General features: G+C 43.3%; 2 protein-coding genes across 3 annotated transcripts; one reads left to right on the plus strand and one right to left on the minus strand.

The window, feature by feature from the left end:
• Nucleotides 1-3,343: 3,343 nt before the first annotated feature.
• LOC147246077 (uncharacterized) lies at nt 3,344-5,669 on the plus strand. 2 transcript variants are annotated; one of them, XM_086182756.1, is made up of 2 exons: nt 3,344-4,026; nt 4,066-5,669. In XM_086182756.1, the coding sequence occupies exons 1-2, from the start codon at nt 3,378-3,380 to the stop codon at nt 5,439-5,441; spliced, it is 2,025 nt and encodes a 674-aa protein (XP_086038882.1). In that variant the 5' UTR covers nt 3,344-3,377; the 3' UTR covers nt 5,442-5,669. The 2 variants fall into 2 exon arrangements, with proteins under 2 accessions (XP_086038882.1, XP_086038883.1); XM_086182757.1 differs by having other exon boundaries at nt 3,344-3,987; nt 4,027-5,669.
• Nucleotides 5,670-11,617: 5,948 nt separating this feature from the next.
• LOC147246078 (homeodomain-interacting protein kinase 1-like) lies at nt 11,618-13,657 on the minus strand. Its single transcript, XM_086183437.1, has 8 exons — nt 13,466-13,657; nt 13,179-13,364; nt 12,583-12,764; nt 12,373-12,496; nt 12,091-12,213; nt 11,936-11,986; nt 11,715-11,852; nt 11,618-11,623 (listed from the first exon to the last, which is right to left on the minus strand). Exons 1-8 carry the CDS (start codon nt 13,655-13,657, stop codon nt 11,618-11,620), a joined length of 1,002 nt encoding a protein of 333 aa, XP_086039563.1.
• Between the last annotated feature and the right edge of the window lie 8,648 nt (nt 13,658-22,305).

The raw sequence follows: 22,305 nt of genomic DNA on the forward strand, positions 1-22,305 counted from the left end.
AGAGAAAAACCGAGAAAAAAGCATGAGTCGGTTGCTAGCCGAGCGGCATGCTAATGCTAACAAAGCGCGCTAACGAGGAGTGCTAGCTAAATTAACAAACACACAAATAAAAATAATACACTCATATGAAGATAAAAACTGTGTTGGTACTATTCATACACCCAGATTCATGTCAGAAATGATACCACAGTATGTTTTTTTACATGCAGTTTTCCCATTTCTTGAATTTTAAAATGCAGATACATTTGATAATGACACAAACCCACAGCAGGAATAAAACACAGATCTGCGACAATTTTTTTTCAAAAGTTCACAATTCAAGTTCTCAACTTCAAAGCTACAGTTTTTAATGAAATTAAAGTAAATTATTCACAGCCAACGTGGTAAGAGAGACCGGTAGCTTGCTAGCAGTGAGGCTTGCTAACGCTAGCGGACATGCTAGTGGGCTAAACCAACAATCTATTTCCCCCCCCTGAAGAAAACCCATCAGACAGTTTACTACTAGATGTTGAAGATTTACTGAACTCACCAAATGACAGCTGCTGGTAGAAGGTGTTGTGTTGATGTCTCAAGTGTTTAATGAAGCTGATTCTTGACCAAGAGACAGCAGGTTGCTGTCTGGAGTCCAGGAACCAACTAACTGATCAAGTGACTGGACGGCTTTATGCTGTCAATCACAATGACGTCACCCCTTAATATCTTTGATGTTGTGCAGCAATGGAAATTCAAATAATAGCTTCCTGTAATTTGAAAAAAGCCTCATCACCAACACACCAATTAGTTATTTTTCAATTCAAATTGAACAAATATTATAATAAAAGAAGATTCCTTCATCCTGGACTCTGGAAATTCTGTTGTTACAGCAGCATTGGGGAGAAAAAAGACAGACAAAAGTGCAACATAAATCAATCTTTAATGAGATAAATCGAAAAGTTAAAACATCTGTATTTCAAAATGTATAAAAATAAAAAATAAGCAGCATAAGTATGTACACAACTGTTTTTTCAGATGTTACATATAAATATAATACAATCTAATTCTTGTATGTAACAAAAGTATTCCCACACTCTGTCCAACCTCAACAGTATCTTGACGCTTCAGTCCTAGACCTTCTTCAGGCTACCAGTTCTTGTGAATGGAAATCTGCCTGAGAGCAACGACTACAAGCCAGCAACCAATCACATCACTCTCATGTAGATGAGCCCAACAAGCTACTGGAGACATTCAGAGACAATAAAAAACAAAACATACAACAGAGTCCTATTAGTTCAAATCTAACTTTCCCAGTTCAAATCTAACTTTCCCAGTTCAAATCTAAAAGAAGGAAAAGTCAATAAATTTTAACATCTTGGACGTTTCAACCCAGGCCTAAAAAGATTTGATGGAGTGCAGTTCTTCCTGTATGAATGGACACAAATCAGTCGGTCGCATTAATAAATGAACCTAACATGCAGACATTCATACGTATCCAGGACTGACAGGGGCCGGATAAAGACTCACTCAGAGAAGAGGAACAATCCAAAAAATTCATTTACACACTGGGAAAAATACAAATACACACATAGACGTATATACAAAGAGGTTATTTCGAGGGCAGCACGGTGGAGCAGTGGTCAGCACTGTGGCCCCCCCAGCAAGAAGGTTCTGGGTTGGAGCCCCGGCTGGAGCACAGGATCTTTATGGGTGGAGTCTGCATGTTCTCCCTGTTCCTGCGTGAGTTCTCTCTGGTACTCCAGCTTCCTCCACAGTCCAAAGACATCAAGAGGGGACCAGGTTAATCCAGACTCTAAACTGACCATAGGCGTGGCTTACAGTAAACCAGGAGTACCATTACCAGTGCCTTGTTGCTTTTTGATGCATCGGTGAAGATGCTATTACAACATCAGTCGCGATATTTGATGACATTATCCATCAACTTATGAAGTTATTGGGTTTTATGTGTGCAGGGTTGTGAGATGTAAAGTCCAGTTTGCTCACCCTGACTTCATCCCCTTTGTGTGCTTGTGTGCTTTACTGGATGACACGGCTCAACGGGACTCATTGAGGAGGGCTACATTTTGAGGAAGATGGTCAGTCATATATTCTATATAAAAACTAGCTAACTGTGTATACAGTAGTGTAAACTAGCTCGACCTCCATGTGCTCCTCCGTGGCTGCTTTAGTAATCATAAACTATTGATGTCATACGTGATTACATATCAGAGGGATCAAACCACTACTTATACAGCAGTGACAAAAGGACACTGTCCTCCAGAATGAAAGGCGTCAGTTAATATATATATATATACACATACATACACGCATATATATGTTTGTATTTCAGTTGATTGTTTGTATTAATATACATATATATACAGTATATTGTTCTCAAGTGCATTTTGCGATGGTCTGAGAAGACGCTCGGTTTCTTTTCTGGTGACGCACTGGAGACAGGACAAGGATGATGAGTGGACCATCGGACCGTCTGACAATTTACTAGTTTTGTTCCTTGCGAAGACCTCCTGCAGGTTGGAGCCCAGCCCAGGGAGAATCAGGACTGTTAAAACTTACAGATAGAACTGAATTACAGGCCTCATTAGCTTCACATAGAAGGGGGAAAAGGGGAATATTACTAGAATATTTACAAAAAATTGTTAAATTCAGAGGCGGAGCAGCCTGGAGGGACACTTAATTTGAAGCATCAGACTGCACCAATACTTCAGAGCAGATATGTGTGTCTGGTATTGTGGTTTAACTGTCGAATTCCTCACCGACTGATTGAAAGGTCTAAACGAATATCTTTAGGCTCAAGAACATCCCATCATTAATTATAAAGACAGAACGATTAGATGGAATGAAGGCATCAGGTAACTGGTTTGTCTACATTTCTGTGACTGTGTTTTGTGTTGTCATTGGTTACTGAGAAACTGTGATTGACAGACAATGACAAACAATATTTATTGATGCCCAAGGGTCAGGAACAGGAAGGTTTTCTTCTCCCTGCTTCTTTCCATCATTGGCTATTTAAACTCCTTGAAGCTGTACACGTTTCCTGAATTGTGTTCATTGCTTCATTAAAAAAATAAAAAGGAAAAAAAAATGGGACAGGCAAAAAAGGTGTGAACAACAAACAACAATAACATTTGAGGTGTGTGTGTGTGTGTGTGTGTGTGTGTGTGTGTGTGTGTGTGTGTGTGTGTGTGTGTGTGTGTGTGTGTGTGTGTGTGTGATGCAGTCAAAATTCTTAGCTCTCAGAATTTTGTCTGGTGCTCTCAGTGTTCAAGTCAGAATGATGAATTAAACCCTCTTTGTCTCTGACAGTATAAATAAATCTGCCAGCTTGGTCACATAAAGATATTTTCAGAACAACAGTCGTGAACACATTTATCTGATAACTGATGATGGAGTACCAGCAGACAGAACTTGTCATTGATCCCCACGCCATCTACCTGACTGGATTTCCCGAGCACGTGGTGGAAAATGAAATTTGGGACTACTTTGAGACATTTGGACGCGTGAATGCCATTCGACACAAACGAGGCTACAGAGGATACGCAATTGTGCACTTCGATAAGGATGTCCCCATTCAGCCAATCCTTGAAACACTTATCTTTTACGGGGACTACAAGCTGAAACTGGCCCGTGCCAGGAAAGTTAGACGCTGTGGAGGCCAATTCTTTCAGAGGGGCAAGGCCCGTGCCTTTACCAGATACTTCCCTCTGATGAGACGCATCCCCCAGCGTCACATGGATAGATGGTGGAGGAAGAATGACGACTTTCCCGAGCATGAGGGGAGACAGGACATCTACGGACGCATCCCTGGTTATGATGGGGACATGCTGACAGATGAGCGTAGCTCCCACCACCATGCTGATGAGGCAGCCAATGAAGTTCCCCACCACAACCAAGCTAATGAGGCAGCCGATGAAGGTCCCCACCACCACCAGGCTGAAGAGGCAGTCGATGAAGGTCCCCACCACCACCAAGTTGATGAGGCAGCCGATGAAGGTCCCCACCACCACCAGGCTGAAGAGGCAGCCGATGAAGGTCCCCACCACCACCAGGTTGACGAGGCAGCCGATGAAGGTCCCCACCACCACCAGGTTGACGAGGCAGTAAATGAAGGTGCCTCCAACCAGCAAGTTGATGAGGCAACCGTTGAAGGTGGCTCTCACCAGCAGGTTAACGAGGCAGCCTACGAGGGCGCCCCCCAGATCCAGGGGGGGCAGGCAACGTATGATAGTTCCCCCAACCACCAGGTGAGTGAGCCAAAAAAAGAAAGGCTCATCAACCACCAGGTTGACAAGTCAACCTATGAAGGTGCCCCCCACCACCTGGTTGATGAAGCAACCATTGAAGGCATCCCATACTTCCAGGGGGCCCAAGCAACTTATGAAGGGGCCCCCCACCACCTGGTTGATGAAGCAACCATTGAAGGCATCCCATACTTCCAGGGGGCCCAAGCAACTTATGAAGGGGCCCCCCATCACCTGGTTGACAAGGCAACCATTAAAGGCATCCCATACTTCCAGGGGGCCCAAGCAACTTATGAAGGGGCCCCCCATCACCTGGTTGAAAAGGCAACCATTAAAGGCATCCCATACTTCCAGGGGGCCCATGCAACTTATGAAGGGGCCCCCCACCACCTGGTTGACAAGGCAACCATTAAAGGCATCCCATACTTCCAGGGGGCCCATGCAACTTATGAAGGGGCCCCCCACCACCTGGTTGACAAGGCAACCATTAAAGGCATCCCATACTTCCAGGGGGCCCATGCAACTTATGAAGGGGCCCCCCACCACCTGGTTGACGAGGCAACCTTTGACGCTGTCCCCCACGATCAAGTTCAAGAGGCAACTGATGAAGGCCCCCTCCACCACCAGGTCGACAAGGAAACCATTGAAGGCACACCACACTTCCAGGGGGCCCATGCAACTCATGAAGGTGTCCCCCATCACCTGGTTGATGAAGCAACCTTTGATGGTGCCCCTCACTTCCAGGGGGCCCATGCAACTCATGAACGTGTCCCCCATCACCTGGTTGATGGAGCAACCATTGAAGGCATCCCATACTTCCAGGGGGCCTATGCAACCCATGGAATGGACCCCCATTACCAGTGGGGCAAGGGAACCTTCAACAATGCTCCCCACCACCAGGGGGGCCAGGCATACTACCAAGGCAACCTGCATCACCAGGGAGGACAACCGTCTCACCTCCCATATGATCAGCAGTACCCCCACTACAGAGGAGTCATGATGCCTCCCATCCTGCCTCCTTACCCACTACCCTACCTCTACTGCGGCGGACTCATGCTACCACAGATGCCAGTCCTCTTTGCTCCTGTTCTGTGGACCTACCAACTTTGGTCAGGTCCCAAATGGCCACCAGGGACCAGATATTCAGATGAAGGCTTAAACTCCAGCCTGCGGCAGGGACCAGACCCCAACATGTTCCCTCTATGACTGTCAGAGCAGCAAGAGTCAGCTTTGAAACATTTTGAGCATATTTTATCATATTTATTCTATAAATGAAGTTTATATAAATATGTTTTTATGTATATACATATCAATATATGCATTTACATATAATTATGTATATATACATGTATATACCTATATCTCTACATATAGAGATATAGGTATATAACTCTATATGTAGATGATATCAGTGTATTTTGACATTAAAAAAGATACAGATAACCTTGATATGACGTGTGTGGTCACAGACAAACCACAAAGTTGTGAAACATCAATCAGAACTTCTGTGCAGGACAAAAAACAGGGATAAAATGAACATGGGTGCAAAGAATCCTGGGAAATTATTTCCTTCCAAAAGACCAAAGAGACGTGTCAGGTGGGACACCACAGATGCACCACAGAGGCTGTTTGCAAATCTCATTTTTTACTGTGACACTGACCAGGAGTGAAAGGATACGGATACGATCGCATTCATATTGATTTAAGGTTTCAGACTTTCCATCACATCCACATCAAAACACAGCAAGATGAAGAAAGGTAGGTTTGCTGTGTTCATCTCAGGGTCCATCTTCTGTTTTCTAATTCAAATGAATGCCTTCAGCACTCATTTTCAGTTTCCTGTTGTTCGTTGCCAGCAGCAAAGACCCGGCAGGAGGAGGAGGTTCAAGAGGACGAGTCTTTGAGTGAAAGTCTCGAGTTCTCTCTCCATGAAGGACTGGGATGAGCAAACCATCTCAGATTTAGAAGGTTTTATTGAAATTTGAGAAAACTCTTCTGATGGAAAAAAAAATGAATTCTTTTTATGTCATCATTTCACAATTCCTCTAAAATGAATCGTTAGCAGTTCAGTTTGTGGCGGTGCTTCCAAGTTCCCACCCTGCAGCAGGTTTTTGCCCCCCCCCCCACCCCCCAGTCATAGCAAGAGAGCGAGAAGACGCCAAACTTTCACAAATGTTTGAGATAGCTACAGCAGCTTACGTCACCAGCAATCAAGAAGCAAAATAACAGCTTATGGTTTCACGACATGAATCTCAATCCATCTGTTTTGATCAAAATGTGATTTTGATTTTAATTATTGCTGTTTTTACTCTGCTTCCTTTGCATTTCCATCATTTTTTTCTGAGATTTTTGCAGCTTTTTGAGTTGCTGTGCACATGGACAGGCTTAAATAAATCTAATTGCCATGCCTCATCTTAAATCATATATTTTCAGATGAATATCTTCATATTACGTCAGTGATTTCCAAGTGGGCTACAGAGAGAAAGCAAACACTAATTAGTGATGCACCAAAACATCGTCCCATGTCCTCCTTGTTACCACCTCTCACAGATGGCAGCTGCCAATGTTGATCTGTCCATGTGAAAGCTTTTATTAAATATTGTTTCAGAAATTGTCTAATAAAGGGCTAGGTAACTTATGGATGGTTGAATTATTTTTTGAAGACTAATTTTTTTTGTCTCGCTGGGACAAAAAAAATGTTTTAAAAAAACCTTTGGGGTAATTAACAGCAACATTTAACTTTTTTTTCATCTTCCAAAAACGTCCCAATTGGCCTCAAAAATATTCACGTTGCAGTGATTTGATCGTGTTGTGATATCACTCATAATTAATGGTCTCATGATTTTTTTTTTTTAACCAATGAATACGACATGTAACTCTGCAATGCTTCCTTCATCGTATTATGTTGTTAAATATCTGACGCTTGTTTGTTCAGTCCTGCTTCACCATCTTCTGGAGCTTTAATGTCATTAGAATTCAAGACAGAACGGCTGCTGGAGTGAAATTAGATCTTTATTGTGGGAAAAAAATGAATGAAAGCAGGCAGACCTCAGGAAGCTAAGGACACAAACCAGCGATAGGCCAAGAATCTGCACTGCCTGCGAGCCATAATGCACATTCATTCTTATACAGTTTGGAGTGTGGTTTATGCTGTTTGATTCTGTAAATCAGTGTTTCTCAAACTTTTCCAGACCCTGGACCCCTTTGTCCCAACATGTTTTGTTTTTTTATGGGACCACCTGCTGGGCTCGCTCAAGTTTAAGGCGCCACAATCTTAGTTGTTATTTATATACATATAGAATTATATTTTTATGTGAAATTACAGTACTGCCTTATTGTAGTAGTATTGTGGTATTGTTATTGTTCTCTGACAAGTGTCTCACAGACCACTAGTGGTTCCTGGACCACATTTTGAGAACTACTGTTCTAAATAAATAAACGGCTTGTACTTCTGTTTCCCTTTTTCTTTGCATGTAGCAACCGATTGTAGATAACAGTGGTGGTGGTGGTAGAAATAGTAGTAGTAGTGTAATTACATTATCAGGGGGTGATCATCTGCCATACCTTCCCCTTCCTTGGAGTGTCAAACGGCCGTGGTCGGCTCTGTAGACATTCAAGGCGTTTTGGAGCGCACATATATTGAGACAAACTGGTTCTAGGCCAGGATGGTAAGTCATGCATGTTATGTGGTTGGGTACCTGGCTCACTCGTCGTGTAACCTGCGTCGCCAAACAAGGTAATGCATTCATAACGTTATACGAGTCATTCACATGAAAAATGTGTCCTGGCTGTGTGCAGGTGGATGGAGTTCATTTGTTAGCACCTGTTCGATCTCTCTGCAGCACATGTTTTCTCTCTCCGTGGGCGTACGAACGCAGTTTCCACATAAGAACCTGGTTATTGACAAATAGGCAGTGATTGATCAGATGTCACACTTTGCTTTCACTGATGGGGTTTGCCTAAAGTGGCTGCATTGAAGGGCATACAGTTGCAATAATATAGTCACCATTTCTTATGTAGTACTCTTGTTCCTGTCATTCCCCAGTCTATTTGTGAAATATTTATGATAAATATTGATTGATAAAGTGTTATTAATGATAAATATTTGTTATTAAAATGATACATATTTATGATTAATATTATTATTTATGAATGCTTGATCAATACCACTTTTATGTTCCAAGACTAGTACAGCAATTCTGAACTCACACCGGACTTTTGGCTCCAAACCACAAGCAGGGAATAGCCCCAAGCCTTCATTATTGTTGACCCACCCAGCACCTTTATTTCATGAATGTTTAGCCTGATGAGTTAGACCCCAAACAAAAAGGAAGCGTGATGAACCACAAAGCCTTTAAAAATATTTTTTTATTTATTTATTTTGGCTTGAGTGTAATTTAAGCATCATAACTAGTACAATAATATAGCAACATGCTACTGCAAAAACAAACGAAGAACCTACCATTGAGAAACGTGTACTTGAAGCCTGTCTGGTTGTTGTTGTTGTTCTTCCTCCTCCTCCTCCTCCTCCTCCTCCTCCTCCTCTTCCTCCTCCTCCTCCTCCTCCTCCTCCTCCGATTCTGGCTCGAACATATACGGCTGGATCCGCGAATGGACCGTGGCTACTTGGTATCTTATCTTACGAATGTTGTTGTATGATATGGAATGTTGTCAATTGACAGTAGCAGTCACAGTTAGCACCGGCGACAGTTAGCCGAGAGAGTGGGAGTCCTTTCTTTTCAATGACAGTGAGGGCAGCCAATCACCAGGTAGTGGTTAAATGAGGTTGCCACATAAACCACGGCAACCGATCGCAGTAAACTCATGCACTTGCGAAAATAATAAGGTTGCCAGATGAGGTCAGAAACGACCACAATAGGGACAAACGACGCAGTCTAAACCCAACATGGTAACATAGCGCTTTCAGAGAGCCTTTTAGGAAGCTTCTGAGCCATTACAGACCCAACCATTTTTTGTGGGGTGACATATCACACCACAGAACAAGAATTAATACCCCGTCCAACCTCTCTATGGCACCTTTAATAGTCCACATCTAATTTTCATATTCTTTTGAGTTAATTTAGTGGTTGTGTTCATTTTGATTCAGTTTTTCTGAGTGACTCCTCTACAAGTAGAATTGGAGTGAATAAACTGACGTGGTCGGGGGACAGACACAGTCTCTATGGGGTTGTGGGTGGGTAAGTGCCCTAACGGACGCGCAGAGGCGCGTGTAAGACGGCAGCTCTGCTTTCTGGTCTGAACTCTGGGTTGTGGGGGTTTTGGTTCCGTTATAAACTGGGTCATATTTCTGGAAATGAGAGCAGCTCCGTCCAACGTGGGATGGATGCCGTCTCTCCGAATCAGACCACCACCTCAACAGCCAGCGGTTGAACGACGACAAACGGCTAAACATGTTGTCGCTGGTCCCCTCAGACAGGGGTCCAGAGGCACGACAGAGTCCGACATCGTCTTCGTAAATGAACACAGAACCTATTCGAGACATGAATTGGTGGTTGGTCACTGACAGCAGGCTTCTGTTCAGGACAATGCTTCCTTCGGACAGTCACCCAGCCGCCCTGGTTTCCCGGCCGCTCGGGGTTAAGCTAAAGCAGTCCACACCAGCTAACAGCTGCAGCAGCTGTAGCGGCCAATTGTTTGGATCTAATTGTTAAGCTAACTGTTAAGCCTCTACTCCAACGCGACAAACAAACTACATTTAACGCACTTATCTGTACCACCAAAGGAGGCAGAGGAGTGACTGAACATGTGGCACACTGAGCAGGAGAGAGGAGAGCGAGAAGGAGAAGCCATCACCAGCTTAGAGTTGAGCTGCTCGTGGCGTTCTAGTTCTCCTTTTTTTCTTGTATTAATTTGAGTCTTTTCCTACCACAAGTCTACGAAGCTGAGAGCAAAGAACCAAGTGGAACCACGTCCATGTCAAGGACAGATATCACTAAATGTAGGTGTCACACATCCCTTCATGACCATTGAAACAGAGAGCAAAGAGTGGAAGTGACATCACCTTTCAGGAAATGGCCAATCAATCAGCAAGACACCGCAGGGAATCGAACCCCGTCCCAGTAAACCAGGAGTACCATTACCAGTGCCTTTTTGCTTTTTGATGCTACATGAAAGGGAAAGCAAAACCTGCATGAGCAACAGCATATGAGAGCCAGCATTGCATTTTGTGGCATCCTGACTACAATGAGCTTTGAAAGCCCGATTCACACTGGACCAGTAGAACCAGGAGACCTCAGGTGTTGGAGAAACCTCAGTGTCTTGATGGGCGCAGAAAAGAAACGTCTGTGTTACACCGCCTGACTTTACCCCCCCAAAAAACGCAGTAGAGACCAAAGTGACAAATACTGATCTATTTCTCCTCCAAAACAGGAGAGGAAGAAATGGATCAGTAAAGTGGAATGTTGGTCTGAGCACAAAGTACAGCAGGACCTCTCCTGTACAGAGTGAGACTGGCAGCATAATTTACATTCAAACCACTAAAATACCGACGGCTACCAGACTACAATTATTATACGACGTCGACGAGTGGCAAAATATGGTGGGATTAAAATTCCAAATGATTAAAAGTATCATAAACCGATAAAACTGGTAATAATGATCACACTGGTTATACTGGTTCCATGGAATAGAGCTGAATCCTGCAAAGACTGCAGGTCACGTTCTGTAACTGAGCCAATTCATGTTCTACTTCTAAATGCTGTTGTGATGCAGGAAACGAAACCACATGAGAGAAAATGATTCCCTCCCTCTTACCTTCCCTCTCCCTGAGCTGGTAGGAGAGGATGATGCAGGAAAAGTGCGTCCATGCTTCACTTAACACAAAGGGTTTTTCACTCTGAAATGATAAGAACAGATGCTAATGCTAAGCTAATTAGCATGACCTATTTAGCCTACAATCAAACATGACAACAGCTTTACGGTCAATAGTGTCATTTAAATTTAACCACTGACAAAAGTCAAAAACAGGGAAGTTAAAATGATGTGTTTTCTTTGCCTCACATTCATTCTCAAAACATAAAACCATAGATAGACTAATCCAGTTTGCTGATTCTGCCCTGAATGGACTTGAAAATTTGACACAAAAGTATTTTAACAATATAATGCCGTAAAATAACTCTTCTTCATCCAACAAAAGCATCTTTCAAACTAAAATGTTAAGTCAAGATGGACAAAAGTTTTTATTCTATTGCTAGCAAAAGACATTTCTTTTAAATCAAGTGCTAAGCTGCATGCTAATGCTAGGCTAAACATCTTAGCCAGTTGACCCCAGGATGAAAGGTGAAAGCAGCTGAACTCACCTGGATAGACCAGGAGTCCTCCTCACCGTTGCCTGAGTGGAAGCCATTTGGTCCAAGCAGGATTCAAGCCTGAAAGACAACAGTCCAACACCTTCACATCAGCACTGATGAACACGAACCAATCAAAGTGGTGCGCTGGGCTGCTGGTGATGGGGCCTACTTGGTGGCTTCCTGTTAGAAATGGATGCTGGAGGATTTGGTCCGGCGTGATGCGGCGTTCAGGATCCACCTCCAGCATCTGACTGAGCAGGTCCAGGAAGTCTGCCAGGTCATCCAGGTCCTGGCCCTCCAAGAACATCTGTGTGGCAACAGAATAAAACTTAAAGGTTAGGAACTCAGAGACGGTTGTGTTGTATGTTCTCGTGCTCTGGTGCAGCCCACCATAACCAGATCCATCAGGGTCCTCATGGGGTCAGGAACCTCCACGTGTGGCTACAGAAAAGACATTTTTCAGTTAGCACATGAGAGCTAAATGCAGGCTGACGGACTGAAGGACCTCATGGAGGGATGAAGTCCTTCTCAGTTGCTAGAATTACCTTTGCTGTCCACTGCTTGAAGACTCCTTCCTCACCCTGGGCATAAAAATAGTAGAGGGTGTAGAGGCCAAGGTGGAGGACGCTGTCGGGTGGCTGCCCCGCTGTCCTCAGGATGTTCTCCATCTGAAGGAAGGACACAATGAGAGCACCAGGTTTTACCTCCATTTGTTGCTTTACACAAAAGAATACTTGAAATGAGTGACACATCTCTCGCTCACTACTCCTCTTTACATCACCATTGCTTGTTGTGAATTTCCAAGTGAAGCACTGCACCATACTGACCATTTCAGCCTCACTGTGCCCAGGGAAGAGTGGGATCCCAGTCAGCAGCTCTGCAGCAATGCACCCCAGAGACCACACATCGATGGCCTCGTTAAACGGGGCTCCAAGGAGGATCTCAGGAGCTCTGACGAGAGGAAGAGAACCACAACATGACTCCTGTTCTCACCACTGACAGAAGAAAATGGAGGTTCCAGTGTCTCTGTTACTAACCTGTACCACAGCGTCTGCAGCTCCGCTCCGATGTGGCTCGCTGAGACCTGAAACGCCAACCCAAAGTCAATGAGCTTGACTTTGAGCGGCTGCCTGACATGGTCCACCATCATGATGTTCTCTGGTTTCATGTCGGCATGGACGATTCTCTGGCTCCGCAGAAAAAGGAGCGCCGTTGCGAGCTGAAACCATGAAAAATAGAAACCTTTAAGTCAGCTTCACTGCAGTGGAACGTCATCAACATGTGATGGAGGATCGTTTTTACACAGTGGAAAATGTAACATTGTGTATTTAAAACATATTTTGGCAGTTGACAACGAAGCCTGGCGTGATTGTAGTTTTTAATGAGAGAATACAAATGAAGTGATGCAGGACAACCCAACACCTGCAGTTTCACACTGCAAATAATGACTGAGTCACCTTTAGCATCTACTTCCATTGATTAGAATCCACCAATTTATCCTCTCCCTGATGGAACCACTTGGCTTCATACTCAGCAAAATACACGTGAACATTTAGTTCTTAAAATGAAAACTTTTAGTCTTCTATTTTCCCACTTTAGTTGGTAAATTAAGCTAAAAACTGTGGAAACACACCTGATGGAGGATGGGGCTGATCTCTCTGAGTGAGAGAGCCCGGCGCCGCCCCAGGAATTCAAAGAGGCTGATGTCCAGTCTCTCAAACTCCATGCAGAACGCTCCCTCGTGGATGAACGACCCGTTCCATCCAACAATGTTGAAATTATTGCCGTTGTTGCTCATCAATAATCTCAGCATCTTCTCCTGTTAAAGGTATGAGAGAGAGAGAAAACAACCTGTATTGGAATGTGGTGGATTTTCAGAGCCCTGGAAGTTAAATACTGTTCAAAGGAACTTGTGTTCACCTCCTCTTTTGCCGCCAGGATGTTCTGTTTGTCCCGGATCCGTTTTATTGCGACCATTTTGTCTGTGTCGCTCCTCCAACATTCGGCGACTTCCCCAAAAGCGCCAGCCCCCAAGATTTTCTCCACAGTGTACACAGAGGATTCAGTAAAAATGATATCCCCCAGTCTGAAACCAGGGTTCAGTTCTCCCATGATGGAATATTCTGTTGAGAGAACAGAGAAAATATAACATTCGAGTCTTTATAAATCCCTGAAATGTTCATTTCTGGATCGTCTCTCTGACTTTTCACTTTAAGCAGCAGACGTACAACAAAGTCTTGACCGTCAGAAAGCCATGTTACTGAAAGTCCTGTGTCAGGGTCAGTCAATCAACACTTGCTTCAACCTTAAAAACCTCCAATGCAGGAACAACATGGTGGTTGTGTCAGCAAGTGGGACTGTCAGTGACCTTGACTTTTGAAGTCAAACATAAACAGACCTCCAGACAGACTGACTGTAGCATTCACGTGTTTTTACACCAACAAAACCTCAAAGCAGGACAATGTTACATTGAAAATGGTCTGTCAGATAATTGTTGATGAAATTAAAGTGAATTATTCAGAGAAAAACCGAGAAAAAAAGCATCAGTCGGTTGCTAGCCGAGCGGCATGCTAATGCTAACAAAGCGCGCTAACGAGGAGTGCTAGCTAAATTAACAAACACACAAATAAAAATAATACACTCATATGAAGATAAAAACTGTGTTGGTACTATTGATACACCCAGATTCATGTCAGAAATGATACCACAGTATGTTTTTTACATGCAGTTTTCCCATTTCTTGAATTTTAAAATGCAGATACATTTGATAATGACACAAACCCACAGCAGGAATAAAACACAGATCTGCGACAATTTTTTTTCAAAAGTTCACAATTCAAGTTCTCAACTTCAAAGCTACAGTTTTTAATGAAATTAAAGTAAATTATTCACAGCCAACGTGGTAAGAGAGACCGGTAGCTTGCTAGCAGTGAGGCTTGCTAACGCTAGCGGACATGCTAGTGGGGGTGCTGCTAAACCAACAATCTATTTCCCCCCCCTGAAGAAAACCCATCAGACAGTTTACTACTAGATGTTGAAGATTTACTGAACTCACCAAATGACAGCTGCTGGTAGAAGGTGTTGTGTTGATGTCTCAAGTGTTTAATGAAGCTGATTCTTGACCAAGAGACAGCAGGTTGCTGTCTGGAGTCCAGGAACCAACTAACTGATCAAGTGACTGGACGGCTTTATGCTGTCAATCACAATGACGTCACCCCTTAATATCTTTGATGTTGTGCAGCAATGGAAATTCAAATAATAGCTTCCTGTAATTTGAAAAAAGCCTCATCACCAACACACCAATTAGTTATTTTTCAATTCAAATTGAACAAATATTATAATAAAAGAAGATAAACTTTCTTCATCCTGGACTCTGGAAATTCTGTTGTTACAGCAGCATTGGGGAGAAAAAAGACAGACAAAAGTGCAACATCAATCAATCTTTAATGAGATAAATCGAAAAGTTAAAACATCTGTATTTCAAAATGTATAAAAATAAAAAATAAGCAGCATAAGTATGTACACAACTGTTTTTTCCGATGTTACATATAAATATAATACAATCTAATTCTTGTATGTAACAAAAGTATTCCCACACTCTGTCCAACCTCAACAGTATCTTGACGCTTCAGTCCTAGACCTTCTTCAGGCTACCAGTTCTTGTGAATGGAAATCTGCCTGAGAGCAACGACTACAAGCCAGCAACCAATCACATCACTCTCATGTAGATGAGCCCAACAAGCTACTGGAGACATTCAGAGACAATAAAAAACAAACCATACAACAGAGTCCTATTAGTTCAAATCTAACTTTCCCAGTTCAAATCTAAAAGAAGGAAAAGTCAATAAATTTTAACATCTTGGACGTTTCAACCCAGGCCTAAAAAGATTTGATGGAGTGCAGTTCTTCCTGTATGAATGGACACAAATCAGTCGGTCGCATTAATAAATGAACCTAACATGCAGACATTCATACGTATCCAGGACTGACAGGGGCCGGATAAAGACTCACTCAGAGAAGAGGAACAATCCAAAAAATTCATTTACACACTGGGAAAAATACAAATACACACATAGACGTATATACAAAGAGGTTATTTCGAGGGCAGCACGGTGGAGCAGTGGTCAGCACTGTGGCCCCCCCAGCAAGAAGGTTCTAGGTTGGAGCCCCGGCTGGAGCACAGGATCTTTATGGGTGGAGTCTGCATGTTCTCCCTGTTCCTGCGTGAGTTGTCTCTGGTACTCCAGCTTCCTCCACAGTCCAAAGACATCAAGAGGGGACCAGGTTAATCCAGACTCTAAACTGACCATAGGCGTGGCTTACAGTAAACCAGGAGTACCATTACCAGTTCCTTTGTTGCTTTTTGATGCATCGGTGAAGATGCTATTACAACATCAGTCGCGATATTTGATGACATTATCCATCAACTTATGAAGTTATTGGGTTTTATGTGTGCAGGGTTGTGAGATGTAAAGTCCAGTTTGCTCACCCTGACTTCATCCCCTTTGTGTGCTTGTGTGCTTTACTGGATGACACGGCTCAACGGGACTCATTGAGGAGGGCTACATTTTGAGGAAGATGGTCAGTCATATATTCTATATAAAAACTAGCTAACTGTGTATACAGTCGTGTAAACTAGCTCGACCTCCATGTGCTCCTCCGTGGCTGCTTTAGTAATCATAAACTATTGATGTCATACGTGATTACATATCAGAGGGATCAAACCACTACTTATACAGCAGTGACAAAAGGACACTGTCCTCCAGAATGAAAGGCGTCAGTTAATATATATATATATATATATATACATACATACACGCATATATATGTTTGTATTTCAGTTGATTGTTTGTATTAATATACATATATATACAGTATATTGTTCTCAAGTGCATTTTGCGATGGTCTGAGAAGACGCTCGGTTTCTTTTCTGGTGACGCACTGGAGACGGGACAAGGATGATGAGTGGACCATCGGACCGTCTGACAATTTACTAGTTTTGTTCCTTGAGAAGACCTCCTGCAGGTTGGAGCCCAGCCCAGGGAGAATCAGGACTGTTAAAACTTACAGATAGAACTGAATTACAGGCCTCATTAGCTTCACATAGAAGGGGGAAAAGGGGAATATTACTAGAAAATTTACAAAAAATTGTTAAATTCAGAGGCGGAGCAGCCTGGAGGGACACTTAATTTGAAGCATCAGACTGCACCAATACTTCAGAGCAGATGTGTGTCTCTGGTATTGTGGTTTAACTGTCGAATTCCTCACCGACTGATTGAAAGGTCTAAACGAATATCTTTAGGCTCAAGAACATCCCATCATTAATTATAAAGACAGAACGATTAGATGGAATGAAGGCATCAGGTAACTGGTTTGTCTACATTTCTGTGACTGTGTTTTGTGTTGTCATTGGTTACTGAGAAACTGTGATTGACAGACAATGACAACCTATGATTTATTGATGCCCAAGGGTCAGGAACAGGAAGGTTTTCTTCTCCCTGCTTCTTTCCATCATTGGCTATTTAAACTCCTTGAAGCTGTACACGTTTCCTGAATTGTGTTCATTGCTTCATTAAAAAAATAAAAAGGAAAAAAAAATGGGACAGGCAAAAAAGGTGTGAACAACAAACAACAATAACATTTGAGGTTTGTGTGTGTGTGTGTGTGTGTGTGTGTGTGTGTGTGTGTGTGTGTGTGTGTGTGTGTGTGATGCAGTCAAAATTCTGAGCTCTCAGAATTTTGTCTGGTGCTCTCAGTGTTCAAGTCAGAATGATGAATTAAACCCTCTTTGTCTCTGACAGTATAAATAAATCTGCCAGCTTGGTCACATAAAGATATTTTCAGAACAACAGTCGTGAACACATTTATCTGATAACTGATGATGGAGTACCAGCAGACAGAACTTGTCATTGATCCCCACGCCATCTACCTGACTGGATTTCCCGAGCACGTGGTGGAAAATGAAATTTGGGACTACTTTGAGACATTTGGACGCGTGAATGCCATTCGACACAAACGAGGCTACAGAGGATACGCAATTGTGCACTTCGATAAGGATGTCCCCATTCAGCCAATCCTTGAAACACGTATCTTTTACGGGGACTACAAGCTGAAACTGGCCCGTGCCAGGAAAGTTAGACGCTGTGGAGGCCAATTCTTTCAGAGGGGCAAGGCCCGTGCCTTTACCAGATACTTCCCTCTGATGAGACGCATCCCCCAGCGTCACATGGATAGATGGTGGAGGAAGAATGACGACTTTCCCGAGCATGAGGGGAGACAGGACATCTACGGACGCATCCCTGGTTATGATGGGGACATGCTGACAGATGAGCGTAGCTCCCACCACCATGCTGATGAGGCAGCCAATGAAGTTCCCCACCACAACCAAGCTAATGAGGCAGCCGATGAAGGTCCCCACCACCACCAGGCTGAAGAGGCAGTCGATGAAGGTCCCCACCACCACCAAGTTGATGAGGCAGCCGATGAAGGTCCCCACCACCACCAGGTTGACGAGGCAGTCGATGAAGGTGCCTCCAACCAGCAAGTTGATGAGGCAACCGTTGAAGGTGGCTCTCACCAGCAGGTTAACGAGGCAGCCTACGAGGGCGCCCCCCAGATCCAGGGGGGGCAGGCAACGTATGATAGTTCCCTCAACCACCAGGTGAGTGAGCCAAAAAACGAAAGGCTCATCCACCACCAGGTTGACAAGTCAACCTATGAAGGTGCCCCCCACCACCTGGTTGATGAAGCAACCACTGAGGGAATCCCATACTTCCAGGGGGCCCATGCAACTTATGAAGGGGCCCCCCACCACCTGGTTGATGAAGCAACCATTGAAGGCATCCCATACTTCCAGGGGGCCCAAGCAACTTATGAAGGGGCCCCCCATCACCTGGTTGACAAGGCAACCATTAAAGGCATCCCATACTTCCAGGGGGCCCATGCAACTTATGAAGGGGCCCCCCACCACCTGGTTGACGAGGCAACCTTTGACGCTGTCCCCCACGATCAAGTTCAAGAGGCAACTGATGAAGGCCCCCTCCACCACCAGGTCGACAAGGAAACCATTGAAGGCACACCACACTTCCAGGGGGCCCATGCAACTCATGAAGGTGTCCCCCACCACCTGGTTGATGAAGCAACCTTTGATGGTGCCCCTCACTTCCAGGGGGCCCATGCAACTCATGAACGTGTCCCCCATCACCTGGTTGATGGAGCAACCATTGAAGGCATCCCATACTTCCAGGGGGCCTATGCAACCCATGAAATGGACCCCCATTACCAGTGGGGCAAGGGAACCTTCAACAATGCTCCCCACCACCAGGGGGGCCAGGCATACTACCAAGGCAACCTGCATCACCAGGGAGGACAACCGTCTCACCTCCCATATGATCAGCAGTACCCCCACTACAGAGGAGTCATGATGCCTCCCATCCTGCCTCCTTACCCACTACCCTACCTCTACTGCGGCGGACTCATGCTACCACAGATGCCAGTCCTCTTTGCTCCTGTTCTGTGGACCTACCAGCTTTGGTCAGGTCCCAAATGGCCACCAGGGACCAGATATTCAGATGAAGGCTTAAACTCCAGCCTGCGGCAGGGACCAGACCCCAACATGTTCCCTCTATGACTGTCAGAGCAGCAAGAGTCAGCTTTGAAACATTTTGAGCATATTTTATCATATTTATTCTATAAATGAAGTTTATATAAATATGTTTTTATGTATATACATATCAATATATGCATTTACATATAATTATGTATATATACATGTATATACCTATATCTCTACATATAGAGATATAGGTATATAACTCTATATGTAGATGATATCAGTGTATTTTGACATTAAAAAAGATACAGATAACCTTGATATGACGTGTGTGGTCACAGACAAACCACGAAGTTGTGAAACATCAATCAGAACTTCTGTGCAGGACAAAAAACAGGGATAAAATGAACATGGGTGCAAAGAATCCTGGGAAATTATTTCCTTCCAAAAGACCAAAGAGACGTGTCAGGTGGGACACCACAGATGCACCACAGAGGCTGTTTGCAAATCTCATTTTTTACTGTGACACTGACCAGGAGTGAAAGGATACGGATACGATCGCATTCATATTGATTTAAGGTTTCAGACTTTCCATCACATCCACATCAAAACACAGCAAGATGAAGAAAGGTAGGTTTGCTGTGTTCATCTCAGGGTCCATCTTCTGTTTTCTAATTCAAATGAATGCCTTCAGCACTCATTTTCAGTTTCCTGTTGTTCGTTGCCAGCAGCAAAGACCCGGCAGGAGGAGGAGGTTCAAGAGGACGAGTCTTTGAGTGAAAGTCTCGAGTTCTCTCTCCATGAAGGACTGGGATGAGCAAACCATCTCAGATTTAGAAGGTTTTATTGAAATTTGAGAAAACTCTTCTGATGGAAAAAAAAATGAATTCTTTTTATGTCATCATTTCACAATTCCTCTAAAATCAATCGTTAGCAGTTCAGTTTGTGGCGGTGCTTCCAAGTTCCCACCCTGCAGCAGGTTTTTGCCCCCCCCCCCCAGTCATAGCAAGAGAGCGAGAAGACGGCAAACTTTCACAAATGTTTGAGATAGCTACAGCAGCTTACGTCACCAGCAATCAAGAAGCAAAATAACAGCTTATGGTTTCACGACATGAATCTCAATCCATCTGTTTTGATCAAAATGTGATTTTGATTTTAATTATTGCTGTTTTTACTCTGCTTCCTTTGCATTTCCATCATTTATTTCTGAGATTTTTGAAGCTTTTTGAGTTGCTGTGCACATGGACAAGCTTAAATAAATCTAATTGCCATGCCTCATCTTAAATCATATATTTTCAGATGAATATCTTCATATTACGTCAGTGATTTCCAAGTGGGCTACAGAGAGAAAGCAAACACTAATTAGTGATGCACCAAAACATCGTCCCATGTCCTCCTTGTTACCACCTCTCACAGATGGCAGCTGCCAATGTTGATCTGTCCATGTGAAAGCTTTTATTAAATATTGTTTCAGAAATTGTCTAATAAAGGGCTAGGTAACTTATGGATGGTTGAATTATTTTTTGAAGACTAATTTTTTTTGTCTCGCTGGGACAAAAAAAATGTTTTAAAAAAACCTTTGGGGTAATTAACAGCAAAATTTAACTTTTTTTCATCTTCCAAAAACGTCCCAATTGGCCTCAAAAATATTCACGTTGCAGTGATTTGATCGTGTTGTGATATCACTCATAATTAATGGTCTCATGATTTTTTTTTTTTAACCAATGAATACGACATGTAACTCTGCAATGCTTCCTTCATCGTATTATGTTGTTAAATATCTGACGCTTGTTTGTTCAGTCCTGCTTCACCATCTTCTGGAGCTTTAATGTCATTAGAATTCAAGACAGAACGGCTGCTGGAGTGAAATTAGATCTTTATTGTGGGAAAAAAATGAATGAAAGCAGGCCGACCTCAGGAAGCTAAGGACACAAACCAGCGATAGGCCAAGAATCTGCACTGCCTGCGAGCCATAATGCACATTCATTCTTATACAGTTTGGAGTGTGGTTTATGCTGTTTGATTCTGTGAATCAGTGTTTCTCAAACTTTTCCAGACCCTGGACCCCTTTGTCCCAACATGTTTTGTTTTTTTATGGGACCACCTGCTGGGCTCGCTCAAGTTTTAGGCGCCACAATCTTAGTTGTTATTTATATACATATAGAATTATATTTTTATGTGAAATTACAGTACTGCCTTATTGTAGTAGTATTGTGGTATTGTTATTGTTCTCTGACAAGTGTCTCGCAGACCACTAGTGGTTCCTGGACCACATTTTGAGAACTACTGTTCTAAATAAATAAACGGCTTGTACTTCTGTTTCCCTTTTTCTTTGCATGTAGCAACCGATTGTAGTTAACAGTGGTGGTGGTGGTAGAAATAGTAGTAGTAGTGTAATTACATTATCAGGGGGTGATCATCTGCCATACCTTCCCCTTCCTTGGAGTGTCAAACGGCCGTGGTCGGCTCTGTAGACATTCAAGGCGTTTTGGAGCGCACATATATTGAGACAAACTGGTTCTAGGCCAGGATGGTAAGTCATGCATGTTATGTGGTTGGGTACCTGGCTCACTCGTCGTGTAACCTGCGTCGCCAAACAAGGTAATGCATTCATAACGTTATACGAGTCATTCACATGAAAAATGTGTCCTGGCTGTGTGCAGGTGGATGGAGTTCATTTGTTAGCACCTGTTCGATCTCTCTGCAGCACATGTTTTCTCTCTCCGTGGGCGTACGAACGCAGTTTCCACATAAGAACCTGGTTATTGACAAATAGGCAGTGATTGATCAGATGTCACACTTTGCTTTCACTGATGGGGTTTGCCTAAAGTGGCTGCATTGAAGGGCATACAGTTGCAATAATATAGTCACCATTTCTTATGTAGTACTCTTGTTCCTGTCATTCCCCAGTCTATTTGTTAAATATTTATGATAAATATTGATCGATAAATTGTTATTAATGATAAATATTTGTTATTAAAATGATACATATTTATGATTAATATTATTATTTATGAATGCTTGATCAATACCACTTTTATGTTCCAAGACTAGTACAGCAATTCTGAACTCACACCGGACTTTTGGCTCCAAACCACAAGCAGGGAATAGCCCCAAGCCTTCATTATTGTTGACCCACCCAGCACCTTTATTTCATGAATGTTTAGCCTGATGAGTTAGACCCCAAACAAAAAGGAAGTGTGATGAA

The sequence above is a fragment of the Aulostomus chinensis genome, chromosome 17 (assembly GCF_037954235.1).
Source record: "Aulostomus chinensis isolate RoL2024-O1b breed Wild chromosome 17, RoL_Achi_v1.0, whole genome shotgun sequence".
Classification (NCBI taxonomy): Eukaryota; Metazoa; Chordata; class Actinopteri; order Syngnathiformes; family Aulostomidae; genus Aulostomus; species Aulostomus chinensis.

Excerpts from the sequence above, each read along its gene's own strand:
- LOC147246077 (XM_086182756.1), top strand. The coding sequence starts at position 3,378 with ATGATGGAGTACCAGCAGACAGAACTTGTCATTGATCCCCACGCCATC. Across the intron at positions 4,027-4,065 it reads TGAAGAGGCAGCCGATGAAG|GTCCCCACCACCACCAGGTT; the intron begins GTCCCCACCACC and ends CAGCCGATGAAG.
- LOC147246078 (XM_086183437.1), bottom strand. The coding sequence starts at position 13,657 with ATGGGAGAACTGAACCCTGGTTTCAGACTGGGGGATATCATTTTTACT. Across the intron at positions 13,365-13,465 it reads TCCTGGCGGCAAAAGAGGAG|GAGAAGATGCTGAGATTATT; the intron begins GTGAACACAAGT and ends TACCTTTAACAG. Across the intron at positions 12,765-13,178 it reads TCAGCCCCATCCTCCATCAG|CTCGCAACGGCGCTCCTTTT; the intron begins GTGTGTTTCCAC and ends TCATGGTTTCAG.